Genomic DNA, 13,797 nt, shown 5'->3' on the forward strand with positions numbered 1-13,797 from the left:
AGTTAAATGGGTCGCATTGTTAACCCTTAAATGAGTCATTTTGTCTAACACGACATGACCTATTTGTTAAATGGGTTAAGCGGGTTGGAAACGGGTAACCCGTTTAATAAATAGGTTGGGTTTGGGTTTAGATTTTTGACACGATTATTAAATGGGTTGGGTTTGGGTTTGTATCTTGCGACACGACAAATACTTTGACCCGACACGAACCCAACCCGACACGACCCATTGACAGCCCTAGTCTCTCTTTGGTTGTAACTTGCTGGGAATATTTCCCAAAGAGGTCTTTCTTATTCCTTCCCTACAAACCATTGATATTTCTAGTAATCCGGAACTTGGTGGTTCCTTTCCAGAGTTTCCAAAGAATAGGACAAAACTTTCAACCATATCTCTTTCACATTGCAATTTCACTGGATCCCTCCCCATGTCAATTGAGAACCTTACCCAATTGGTTGACCTGGACGTGTCATGGAACAGGTTCAATAGTCCTATCAGTCCTATTCACTGGGAAGCCCTTGTTAATCTGGAAAGCCTTGACTTCAGCAACAATCTACTCTATGGGAGTATTCCATCGTCTATTGTTTCTCCTCCCTTGCTGGTTGCATTAGCACTTTCTAATAATCATTTCTCTGGTCAAGTCCCTGAATTTTTCAATACCTCTTCACAGTTACTTCGGAACCTTCTTTTGGGAAACAACAATTTGGAAGGAGAAATACCAACATCTATTTTTAATCTTAAAGGGCTTATGTATCTTGATCTTGCTTCAAACAACTTCAGTGGCTTCCCTTTCAGTGGCCCTCAGCAGCCTAGAACTCTTTCATTTCTTGATCTTTCCCACAATAGCTTGTTGTTTGATTATAATGGTACCAGTTCCCCCTTCCTTCAGATTGAGAACTTGCTATTGGCTTCTAACAAGTTGGTAGGACTCCCAGATTTCTTAAAAAATCAATCCACACTTTCGAAATTAGACCTTTCGGGAAACCAGATTCAAGGCCAGATACCTAATTGGATTTGGAGGCTCAATTCTCTTGGACTCCTAAATCTCTCTTATAATTCCATTGTAAATCTAGAACCTCTTCTTCCTAATTCTACTTTTACTTTGTTTTCTCTTTACCTTAATTTCAACAAGATTCAGGGTATCCACTCCTCATATGCCTTCCTTCAGATTGGCCGCTTGGGTTTAGCTTCTAACAAGTTGAGAACATTCCCAGACTTCTTGAGAAATCAGTCCACATTAAATTACTTGGACCTTTCAAATAACCAAATTCAAGGCCAGATACCCAATTGGATTTGGAGGCTCAATTCTCTTCAAGAACTGAATCTTTCTTGTAACTCCTTGGAAACTCTTGAAGCTCCATTACCTAAGGCTAATTCTTCTACTGTTGTGACGTCACTTGATCTTCATTCAAACCAGCTTCAGGGACAAATCCCATTGTTCCTACCATTTGCCCATTTTCTGGATTACTCAAGAAATAATTTTAGCTCTAGTCTACCAGCTGACATTGGCAGTTTTATCTCTCAAACTAATTTCCTCTCTGTGTCAAGAAATAACTTGCATGGAACCATTCCAAGATCAATTTGCAATACAACTGGTATGGTTCTAGATCTGTCCTATAATTCTTTGAGTGGTATAATTCCGCAATGCTTGACTCAACTTCCGCTTTCAGTCCTTGATTTAAGGACAAACAACCTCACTGGCTCTATTCCTGATAATTTTCTTGAGCATTGTAAGCTACAAACTCTTGATCTCAGCAGAAATAATATACAAGGCCAGTTTCCGAAATCTCTTGTCAACTGCTCAAGTTTAGGGGTTTTAAATCTCAGAAACAATCAGATAACAGATACTTTTCCGTGCCTGTTGATGACCATATCCACCTTGCGTGTCCTTGTTTTAAGATCCAACAATCTTTATGGTAGCCTAGGATGTCCCAAGACCAACAGCACTTGGCCTGTGCTGCAAATCATAGATTTAGCACACAACCACTTGAATGGTGAAATACCGGCAACGTCTTTCGCAACATGGCAGAAAATGAAGGCTAATGAAGATGATGGTAATCTGGTATTTTCGTACACTCCCCTGTACACAACAGAGACTATTGGGATGGATGTTTATTACAGAGATACAATAACAACCATCATCAAAGGTTTGCAGTTGGATCTGATAAAGATTCTAACTATCTTCACCTTGATTGATTTCTCTTCCAACAATTTTACCGGGTCAATACCCAAGGAAATTGGAGAGCTGAAAGCATTGTATGCCCTCAACTTATCTGGTAATGCTTTCACAGGCGAAATCCCATCATCCGTTGGGAACATGAGAAGCATGGAGTCCTTAGACCTCTCACAGAATCGTCTGAGCGGCCACATTCCCCAACAGTTTGCAAATCTCAATTACCTTTCATTTTTGAATGTCTCAAATAATCAACTGATCGGCAAAATCCCAACCAGCACTCAGTTCTCGACATTTCCAAATACTTCCTTTGTAGGCAACCAAGGATTGTGGGGGCCTCCTTTGACATCAGATACACCAGCCGTATTGCCCCCACCTACGTTAAATGGAAGCTCAAGTAATTCTGGAGATGAGATCGATTGGAATGTTATCAGTGTTGAAATTGGATTTACATGTGGATTTGGGATTGCCATCGGATCGCTTTTGTTTTGCAAGAGATGGAGGAATTGGTATTACAGAGCTATGTTTAACATCCTGTTCAATACATTCCCTCAGCTGGAACACAGATTTGGTAATCACAGAAGGCATGCTTACATAAATCAAAGGTATTGGAGACGTTGAAATGGGTAGGAAGACCAAGCATGCAGCTCAACTCCATTTTGCCAGAGACTCCCCTGGCGTTTTTTCTCTGTATTTTCATCACATGATTACAATGTAATTTTTTTTTTCTTTTGTCATAATGTTTTTTTTTTGTCTGGTGTCGTAATCTATGTTGTAATCGTTCTTACAATGTAATGACTTTACGTTTTTAACATTTATGAAATATTGTGTAGTGCAAGTAGGTAATTGCTCTGTTTTGTGATATGGTGATTGTTTTCAAATATCCTACGGTCTGTACAAGCAGTGCCAAGATTTTCTATTTCTGATCAGAAGCGATGCCAACTTCTACTGAAACTGCAACTTGCTCAAGAGCCCAAAAACAATGGAACGCCGTAGGCCCAAAAGGCCCGTCGTTGTACATAAGAAATCAACCCTCTCTCTACAGTTGCTCTCTCATTTCCATATTTGTGAGACCAACAACTAAAAATGCAATTCTAATTATTTTTAAGAAATATTGTAAGTGATTAATTGATTGCTTCCCTCTTCTCCTTTCCCATGTACATGTATGTTGCCAAATTCTTTAGAACTCATGTCAAAGCTTCTAGAAGACCCTTTTAGAAACGTTCATATACAAACTATATTATATTACATTCACAATTAGAATCGGTGGCTAGTGTCAAAAAAAACCTAAAGTCTTACTTTTTTATTCTGTCAGTTTTGAATCAGATCAGTGCTTCATAGTAAGAATACTATTCCTTTTTCACATCATTAACAGTAACATTGGGATTAAACAATTAATTGCTTGATGTACTATATATATTAGACATTGATGATCAGTGAGAGAAAAAACAAACTCACCAACCTTCTATATCAGTGTAATACTATTCATTTTTGGCACTGATGATTTTTTGGCTAAAAAAGGGGTGCTAATGGGGAAATTTCTAGTAGTGTTAGTTCCATTTTGATTTCAGTGTTTGTTTTTGAGTTGGTTCTGTATTTGTTTTGGAAACTTGGCACTTCAAATTGGAGCATAAAAAGGTTTAAATCTTGTTTACTGAGGGCTAAGAAATCTGAAGCTTCTCTTCCATCAAATTTCCTAGGTTGGGTTAATTTGGTATTTTTGATGGATATGTGATTTCTAGGCCATTCAATTTTCAAGTACATTGAAACTACTGATTTAGTGCCACTATTAATGCTGCTCCTAGTGCAGCTACTTGAACGAACAACGTAAAATTGAAAATCATTCATACAATCCTGAGCAATTAAAACTACTGATTTGTCAACATTCAGTTGTCTGATTCCTTTTCTATGTGTTCTTAAAGAATTAACACGAGTAATTTAATTTTGTGCAAGGAGCAATTTGCTATACTAAAAATAATCTATTTTTTCTATGATTTTTGCTTTGTCAGTAACCAAATATGGCTTTATAGTTTCATGTACTCCTGGTTATTAGTTAGCTTAAACAATGACTACTTTCTCGTAGGTGTTATTGGGGCCAGTGGAGTTATTTGCAACGGCTCTGAAGAATGGATTAATGGTTTCTTTCATCAGGTTGGGACTGGTGAAGTTATTCAGACTGAGGCTTGGAGACTCTTTACTGGCCTAAAACTTGCTATTGAACTCCATATAAAAAATCTTAAAGTTCAAAGTGACTCTGTAATTGTGGTCCACCTCATGCAGCTGAATTTGTATGACACTCATCCCCTTGGGACTCTTCTATTTAATTTGAAGTCCACGATGCAGCTCTTTGATTGTTGTACTCTCCAGCACATACACAGGGAGAGAACTACAGTTACTGACATCCTAGCCAAAGAAAGCTTAAATTGCTCTTGAGGAACTCGCATTATGAACCAGCCTCCTATTCATGTTATCCAGGCTTTGCTTGATGACATTGCTGGGGCTGATAGAGCTAGAACCTTTAGCCAAAAAATTTAGTTTTCTTTCTGCCTAGGTCCTTTAGGCCTCGTCGTAACCAAAAAAAAAATGACGACTTTCTCACTTTTAGGGTTTTGTGAGTTTTAGGTAAAATTTCTAGTTTGAAATCAGTAACTTTTATCTTTAAAATTTTTGTTTCCTTCCATTCAAGTTTAATTTAATGTTTTATTCCTTTTGTTTGATGTTAGGTTTGGGAACATGGTGCTTGAAATGGCTACTTGGTTGATGTTAGATTTGGCAACAAGGTGCTTGAAATGGTTACAACGACCTACCAACCTCCACCACCATATTATAAGCTATAAAAAGATTACTTGCAAGATCCCAAATCTGCTCCTGAGCCGCTGCCACCAATTGAAGGGACATACATTTGCTATGGTGCTACTTACACTGTAAGCTTTTCCTATTCTTTACCTTTTTCTCCACATTAATATACAGATTGTAAATTTGATATCTGAAAGTTGCTTTTTTTTTTTTTTTTTGAAAATAAATTTCATTGAATCAATTAACGATTACAATCATTTTGAATGGCATCCCTTATAAATTCGGGAGCTATGACAAACCAAGTTTGACTATCATTATTTCTTAAAACATGAGAAGCAAATCCATGAGCTACTGTATTTGCTTCCCTTGGTACATAATTAATTCTACAACCACCATGATTTTGCAGCACTAGTCTGATCTCATCAAGCAACATACTCATTGTAGATAAATTCGGTCCAATTGAATGCAAAGCTTGAACCAATAAAGAGCAATCAGATTCAAACAGTACTTGCTCATGCTGTAATGCCATTGCCAAATTGATCCATTCCTTTAACGCCATCAATTCCACATGGAAAGGTGACGTTACTAAAGGGAGAGGTCTAGCAGCACCAACTTGAAAATCACCATTAGCATCTCAGATCACAACTCCAACACCCCCCTTTCTTGTTACTGTCTGGAATGCACTATCACAATTAACCTTCACCTAATTCTCTTGTGGTTTTGTCCATTTCACCGATTGTCTCCTAATCTCCATTGACTGCACATTTACTTTTTTGAATTCCTCATACCAACCCATAATGAGCAACACAACCTCAGATGCATGTTGTCTCTTATGTTCCCATAATTGGTTGTTTCTGTTTTTCCAAATCCCCCACAAGAGCATCAAGCACCTAGCTATATGCTCCTTTGTCAAACTATTGATTGCACCCAAAAATCAATCTATAAAATTGTCGCCCGGCCCAGTAGGTAGCTGTAAACCAGCTTTATGCCAAACTTCCTGTGCATATGGAAAATCAACGAAAACATGCAAACTGTTTTCCAAAGTATGAGGACACAATAAACACCCCATCTCTCCATTATAGCCTTTAGTACTCAATCCCACCCGTGTAGGGAGAATATTAACCGTTGTCTTCCATGCATGTAAAGCTACCTTGCTAGGTACTTTAGCATCCCATACTGCCTTCCACACTACCTTATAAGAATCAACAGGTGGTGAGGCCTAAAATTAAACCCAAAGTCAAATCACGAGCAAAAAAATATGCACTATTTGTAGTAAAGAAACCCTTCTTGTGAAAATGCCAAATTTGTCTATCACTCTGTGCATGCCTTGTCAATGGAATGCTCAATATCAAATCAATATCAGTTTGGGTAAAGTACCTGGCAAGTAGATTTACATCCGAACTCTGAGTAATTGGGTCCTTAAGCTCCTCAACAAAACGAGGTGCATCATACAGAGGAGGTGAAGACTGCCCTCTGGGGTACACATCTGGAATCCAATTATGATTCCATATCTCAATACACTCACCATTCCCAACCTACCATCTGAGGCCCTGTACTAATACTTGCCTAGCTTCCACAATGCTCCTCCATGAAAATGAGGGTGTATCCCTTAAACCAGTTGTGAGATACTCACCATTAGGAAAATAAATAGCTTTATACAATCTAGCTATCAATGAATTTGGATTTTGTAGCAACCACCAACTTTGTTTAGCCAACATAGCCTTATTAAGCCAATGCAAGTTCTTAAAGCCCATACCACCCTCCTTCTTAGGAACACATAACCGTTCCCAAGAATCCCCCCACCAGAAACCGGCACATACCTGATGCATATCATCACAGAGACCCAAAGGGTGCATATAGCAATTCATCACATACATTGGAACAGATTGAGCAACAACTTTAATTAGAATTTCTTTACCTGTACCGCTTAATAATTTGGCTCTCCAGCTGACGACTTTCTTTGTAAGTTTCTCTTTCAAGTAAGCAAATGCAGCTGTCTTTGATCTTCCAACATGGGTAGGCAAGCCAAGATACTTCTCATGTTTATCCACCCTTTGCACCCCAAGGATATCTGCCAGATACAATTGCCTGTCCATACTAACATTCTTACTAAAAGCGACATTACTTTTCTGTAGATTTACTCTCTGCCCAGAAGCTATCTCGTATGCATATAAAATATTTCTGAATTGTTGACATTCCTCTTCAGTTGCAGAGCCAAACAAAAAACTATCATCTGCGAACAATAAATGTTGCAAAATCGGTGCAGTAGGAGTAACCTTGATACCTTGTATCCATTGCTGCTGTGCAAAAAACTCAATCAGAGAAGACAACCCTTCAGCACATAAGATAAACAGATAAGGTGACAATGGATCACCTTGTCTAATACCCCTAGATGGTCGAACATAACCCCGGACTTCTCCATACTGTTTGGATACTAGCCATCACTAGATCCACCCACTCTTCTGCAAACCCTAACTTTAAAAGGATCCGTCTAAAAAAATTCCACTCCAGCCTGTCATACCCTTTACTAATGTCAAGTTTTAGAGAGAAATACTCCTCTAGGCTTCTCTTCTTATGCAGAAAATGAGCCACCTCAATTGCCACTAAAGTATTGTCAGAGATCAATCGGCCTGGTACAAATGCACTCTATAGTGGAGATATAACCTCTCCCAAAATCTTCTTCATTCTATTGGCCAACACTTTAGAGCAAATTCGGTAGACCACATTACATAGTGCAATAGGCCTTAACTCAGTCATAATATTTGAAAGTTGCTTTTTTGCTTAATCTTTGGATACAAAAGTATTGTCATAACTAATTATATTGTTTAGTTATTTTCTGGAGAATGTAATGCGTCATTTAGTTCCTTAATCCAGGAATGCAATATAAATGCATTTGAAGTTGCACGTTTTGACTTTTGACTACTGAGTTTTGGATTATCCTTTAACAAAATAAGCTTATTCTTATAGATTTTTGTGTTTTTTTTTTCCGACAAAGATTATTGTGTTAATGTTATCAATGTCTGAGTTGAGCTCTATTATTTCCTTGTAATTTATTTTTAACAAAATTTCATGTTTATTTTATATAGACCGATGACGTGCTTCCAAGCTTGGAGGAACAAAGAGTGAGTTAACTGTACCCAAAAGGCCCAAATATTGGTACGTCTACCTTCAGGCTAGTTTAATCGTTCTCTTTATTTCTTTACTTTGTTTCATATTTTTTTTTTGAAAATGTCTTTACTTTGTTTCATTGTTTTGTTTGAGAAGAAAGGATCTTTATTAAGACAAAAGCTTTAGTGTACATGCAGTGGACAAGTAGTTCACACTAGTTTAGAGTTTGTATCCTGTGGAAAAACTACCTTTGATACGTAGGAATTGATTTAAAAATCTTGATTCAATCACCTATATATATAGGTAAGTGGAATTAGGTAATTAGTATTTTTAATAAAAAAAAAAAGGTTAATAAGACTCTTCTCTGGTAATCTTCACTTGTGTTACGAGGCTGAGAGATATTCAAATATGTTACATATATAGAAAATTCTTGGCAGGAACTATTGAATGTAAAGGCAAGAGAAGTAGCAACCTGTAGGAAATGTTCATCTACATCTCCAACTTATTAACCTATTTTTTCTAGCCTTTGGGGATGCACACATGCATACTAGCTATTGTTGTCTTGATAGATCAAGTATTGATGGCCAAACTATGATTACCAAAAATAAAGAACTCCTAGGGAATGCATGAATTTCTTGACTACTTGTGGGTATTGCTATAGTAGTTTTGTTTGGTTTAGTTAGAATTATTATTTGAGATAATTCTCTGCAAGAAACGAATAGGAAGTTAGGACCTCTATCTGTAAGTTTGTATGTTAGTACTTGATTGTTTTCGCCATTATTATTATTTATTTTACTTTTTAGCTGTCCCTCACTTTTCCATTTTGACAAAAGTTGTACTATGTTTTAGATTTTAGGATCCGAACAAGAATTGCAGCTGCACATTCTGGAACTTGCTGATATTCTCGTGGAGAGACCATCACAATATGCAGAGGAGAGTGGAAGAAATATTTCTTATATTCAAGAACTTGCATCATCTGAACTCATTGCGCCCCCATCAGGTAAGATATACTGGGTCTTATAATATAAGTTGTTGGGTTGTTATAACGAACTACTTTCTTTATATTTTTATGTCTTTATCATGCAGGCTAGGGTAACACTAATTCACATTTTAGAACTTCAGATAAAACGACGTAAACAAGTTGTTGAGGATATAAAGAGGTATGTTCTCAACAATTATTGATAAGCTTAATGCGCATTTGATGCTGAAATATTCTACTTTATTTTTAAAACAATTAAAAGATAACTGTATAGCTTTTGTGACCTTTTTGATAGAGTAAGATAGTAAGATTGCTTAAAGTTTTGCAAAGATATGTTTAATCATTCTCTGGTCTTTGTGGTGTTTGATTACCATAAAAATGAAAACTGGAACCTGCCTATTTGTTTCTTGTTTGCTTTATTGTTTACTTGTAGCTGGTGGTGTGCTAAACCTTTTTGCAAAGACTTATTTTTGTTCCTTCTTGTTTGACTTTCTTGTTTAGGAGGAGAGAAAAAGCACAGGCACTTCTGAAGGAGTCCCTTGAAGCGTTTGAGGACAACGGTGCATCTCTTGTGTTGAAATAGGGAGTCCTCATGTATGTTCTTACTCAATGATCAAAGCCTCTTAGACAGTTTCATCTAATACCTTTAGGGAGGGTCATGGAATCTCACTGGTCAGAGTTTTTCAGACAGACAGTTGCATCTAGTACCTTTGTGCTTTTATATCAGAAACTTCTGGTTTTAATTACCTTTCTATGCTAGTGTCGAAAGGAAAGTAGTCCAATCTGCTGTTACTAAATGATGGTTTCCAAGCACTAATTCAATTGGCTTGGATAGATGGAGGATATATTAGATTCATTTCAAATGGCATAATCGTACTCTGTTCTATTGATTTGTATCTTTTACCCATCTAGTATCAATTGCAGTGAATTCTGACAAACTCAAGAGATTATATACACACAACCTACTGCCAGAATGCTATCATGCATTTTTTGAGAAGGCAGTATATGTTGGTTTTTGGTATGTTTGATAGAACATTGACATCAAATGGAGTCCACCTTATGCTAGCATGGTGACTTGGTCTTGTCCATTGTACAATGAATGCAACATTGTAACACAGACCTAGGTAATACTAATCCATCAGAATCAAGGAAATAACACGGTGGGTGTTCGAGCAGCAGCGTGGTGTCGAGGATCTGCTGAGGGCACAGTGGGGTTGTCTCTAATGAGGACTTTAAATAAGGATTTAATAAACACTTTTAAATCAACATAGATAAATTTGTAATTTTCACACACCCATCTAATCTTTAATTTGAAAATCTATATTGAATTGTTAATTTAAAAGCCCTTGTTTTTTTTTTTTTGATCAAGAAGAAACTTCATTAATAATGAACTGGATACAATGAGTTTTGACATCATCTCATACACAGAAATGGCCACTGGACTTCACACTGGAACTCCAAAATGACTGACTAACGGATCCAACAAAGCCCCGACTCAACTGCAGACTTAACTTGCACTACAACAAAAGGCAAAGACAAGATGCGCAGGCGCAGTGAATTCTCGATACACAACTTTGTCAACACTAACTCGCCACCCAGAATCCTCCTGACCTGCCTTTGATCGACAAAGTCTACACTAGTCGTGACTTCAAATCCGACCAAAAATAAATGCTGGACCATCAGACCTGAGACTAAATTAAACCCAAGACCATGGCCACCTTAATGCCAACACCGTCAATCCACAAATGCTCCAAATCGCCATCACCTCCGACTCGAGAGCGGACAGGAACAATCCCACTAGAAGGCCAGGAATGACTGTCTATGCCAGTATGCCACCGCCAGACATTTTCGCCACCACTGCTGACCTAACTCTAGAACAGGAACGACCGCTAGACTGCCGAATAGAAGATTGTCTATGCCAAAATTGCAGTACACCCGACCCAACATCTAACCTTAAAACAAAACCTTAATAGTAACTTATTGTTGAAAAACAAAACAAAAGAAACCAAATCCTAATTTTAACATGCAAATAACATAAAATTAACACAGTTTGGGACCTGAGCCCAAGCACAGACCCAGGCCCAAACTCCATCTAGCCCAGCAACAAGCCCCTGCCCAAACACCACAGGCGAAGGCCCAATCAAGAGAAGCTCCACTAGCAGGCCGAACTTGGCTCAAACCCCCCACTGCCGATGGACCACCGACTACCTTGCCCTGCCAGATCCGCCACCCATGACTACCATACCCGTTCATGCCACCACGACCATAGCAAATCCAATCCAGAACGTGCCCAAAACTGCTTAGATCAGATCCCTCCCCAGATTGGATCCAGAGACCAAACCTGGATCGCACCACCGACCACCCCAGATTGGGCACCACTAAAGGAGGATGAAACTGCCTCTGATCCATGAAGAACCAAATCCGATCCAAACTACCCCGCCGCCACGGATTCGAGGCCACCAGTCAATCTCCGATATCGCGCCGATCCAACTCAGTCCTATCCACTCCACATCGATCCAATCCCCATTTATCTAAGCCAACAACCACTCGTCGATCCACGCCTTCGACAAGTACCGCAAGTCCAGAACCAAAATCCGACACCCAACTCGGCCTTCCTCTTCCAAATAGCCACCTCGAACACATCAGACTCACACATAGTCTACAAAGCCCGTCCGACGACTGCGCAGGGCTCGCCGCCGAACAGGGACGATAACGCTCACTTTTTCTCTCTCTAGGGTTTCGAAGAGGATTTAAAAGCCCTTGTTAAATAAAAGAAATATATAAGGTCATACCGCGACCTTTACTCCCCTCCCCCCCCCCCCCCCCTCTCTCTCTCTCTCGCTCTGCTAGGGTTAGGGTTTTAAGTTTCTTAAGTGTGCGACGTCCTATTTCATGGCTGCTGCTATCGCTTCCATGACTGCTAGGCTTGTGACCAAATTGTAGCTCAAGGAAGGTGAAGAAATGGTGGATTTAGGGAATCTCAGGGTTATGGGGAAGGAGTTTTTGGCTCGCAACTTTTATTTGGTGGGGAGGCTTAACACATGTAGGGCGATGGTGTTGGATTCATTCTGGAGTGCGGTGAGATAGATGTGGAGACTAACGGGGACCATGGAGGTCCAACCATGGGGTGATCAGTTTTTGTTTATGTTCACTCATGAACAGGATGTTGCACGGGTAAAGAAGGGAGGTCTATGGGGTTTTCAACATGCCATGGTTCTCTTGAATGATTATGATGGCTTCTCGGAGATCTCGGTGGTGAGTTTGGACTTTGTTTGGATCTGGGTTGTGCTGCAGGGTATCCTATCAAGCATATTGATGGAACCTACTGTCCGGTTGGTGGGTGGGATGATTGGAGAGGTTTTGGAAGTGGATGGTATAGCGCTTCGCCAGGGAGAAGCTAGAGTAGGGTGGTTCTATCCATCAATGATTCGGTGCGTCTGGATCGCAGGGTAAGGGTTTCTCTTGTCAACGTCCTAATGCTGTGAGTTAGGTATGAGAGGCTTCTGGGGCGCTACAAGTTGTGCGCTTTGCTGAATCATGGAAAGCAGCAATGCCCTAGGGAGGATGTGTCAGAGACAAACACCGTAGTGGAGGCGGGGTCTCAGTAGGCATCGGGGCCTATCATTCCAGCCTTAGTTTTCTAGGCAAATGCCCAGCCATCTATTTCTTCTTTACTGCTTTCTCCCTTCAGGGTTCCCAATTTGCTGAAGAAGAAAAGGTGCAGATTTGTTCGCTTCCAGAGCTAGTGGCATCACCTGGAATTGAGGGAACCTCTGCTCATGCTTTAGTGGTGGGGGTGAGTCGTCCACGGGAGGAGGAGGACCCTAAGGATGGTAACTTGCAACCAGAAAACCTTGCAACCGGAAAACCTTGGTTTGGAATTTTATTTCGAAGGTCTGGTCGAGGTGAATGTGATGTCAGCTTGTAAGGTCTATAAGAAGAAGGGCAGGCCTAGTGGTCAAAGAAACAAAGTTAAAGGCTCGTGCGGTAGTGTTTATCTGTGGCGGCTCTGATTCCATGGCTTCGGTTTCAACTGAGGATGGGCCTAATGGTGTGCATGAGGGGCCGGAAGCTTTGGAACCTGTTTCTCGGTCCGATTAGGAGATGATTCTCTACGTCTTCTTGGGTGTGATGGGTCCTGCTTGGTTGTGGCGACGTACACCAAGAGGGTCTTAGGCGTTCAACCAGCTTTATTTCTTGCGAGTTTCGAGTTGTGTCAGAATTGACAGCCCTATATATAGGGTTTCGCATTTTATTTTATCACTTTTTGTTGGTAGTTTCATTGTTTTGAACTTTAGTTTTTTTAGATTACCTTTCGGTTTTTAGTTCTCTACCGAGTTTGCATTGTAATATGAGGGGTGGTTGTACCCTTTATGCTTGACCGAGTGAGGTCGTCATTATTTTCATCAATGGATTAGTCTTCCATTGACTTCAAAAAAGGGAAGAAAAAAAAAGCCCTTGTTAAAAGCTCTACCATAACTTTTTCATAATTCAATTTTCTATTATTATTCGTGTAAGATTTACAGGAACTTTTTCATAATTCAATTTTCTATTATTATTCGTGTAAGATTTACAGGAAAAATAAAAATATAAGTGGTTGGAAGCTTCTCATATCAGAGCCAGGTTTCGATCCTGGGACCTGTGGGTTATGGGCCCACCACGCTTCCGCTGCGCCACTCTGATTGTTGTTAGATAGTTGTTCAAATCTATTACATATAGTCTTTTCATTTAGAGAAATAAACCC

The 13,797-nt window shown here is 39.4% G+C and overlaps 1 protein-coding gene, 1 non-coding gene and 1 pseudogene across 2 annotated transcripts; 2 read left to right on the forward strand and 1 right to left on the reverse strand.

The window, feature by feature from the left end:
• Positions 1–424: 424 nt before the first annotated feature.
• LOC112194334 (receptor-like protein 7) lies at positions 425–4,914 on the forward strand. Its single transcript, XM_024334584.2, has 3 exons — positions 425–2,741; positions 4,254–4,426; positions 4,894–4,914. Exons 1-3 carry the CDS (start codon positions 425–427, stop codon positions 4,912–4,914), a joined length of 2,511 nt encoding a protein of 836 aa, XP_024190352.2.
• A 3,782-nt stretch (positions 4,915–8,696) lies between these two features.
• LOC112194336 lies at positions 8,697–9,636 on the forward strand (annotated as a pseudogene).
• A 4,028-nt stretch (positions 9,637–13,664) lies between these two features.
• TRNAM-CAU lies at positions 13,665–13,736 on the reverse strand. The gene has a single exon. It is a non-coding gene; the product is annotated as a tRNA-Met (tRNA).
• Positions 13,737–13,797: the final 61 nt, after the last annotated feature.

This window comes from Rosa chinensis, chromosome 3 (assembly GCF_002994745.2).
Source record: "Rosa chinensis cultivar Old Blush chromosome 3, RchiOBHm-V2, whole genome shotgun sequence".
Classification (NCBI taxonomy): domain Eukaryota; kingdom Viridiplantae; phylum Streptophyta; class Magnoliopsida; order Rosales; family Rosaceae; genus Rosa; species Rosa chinensis.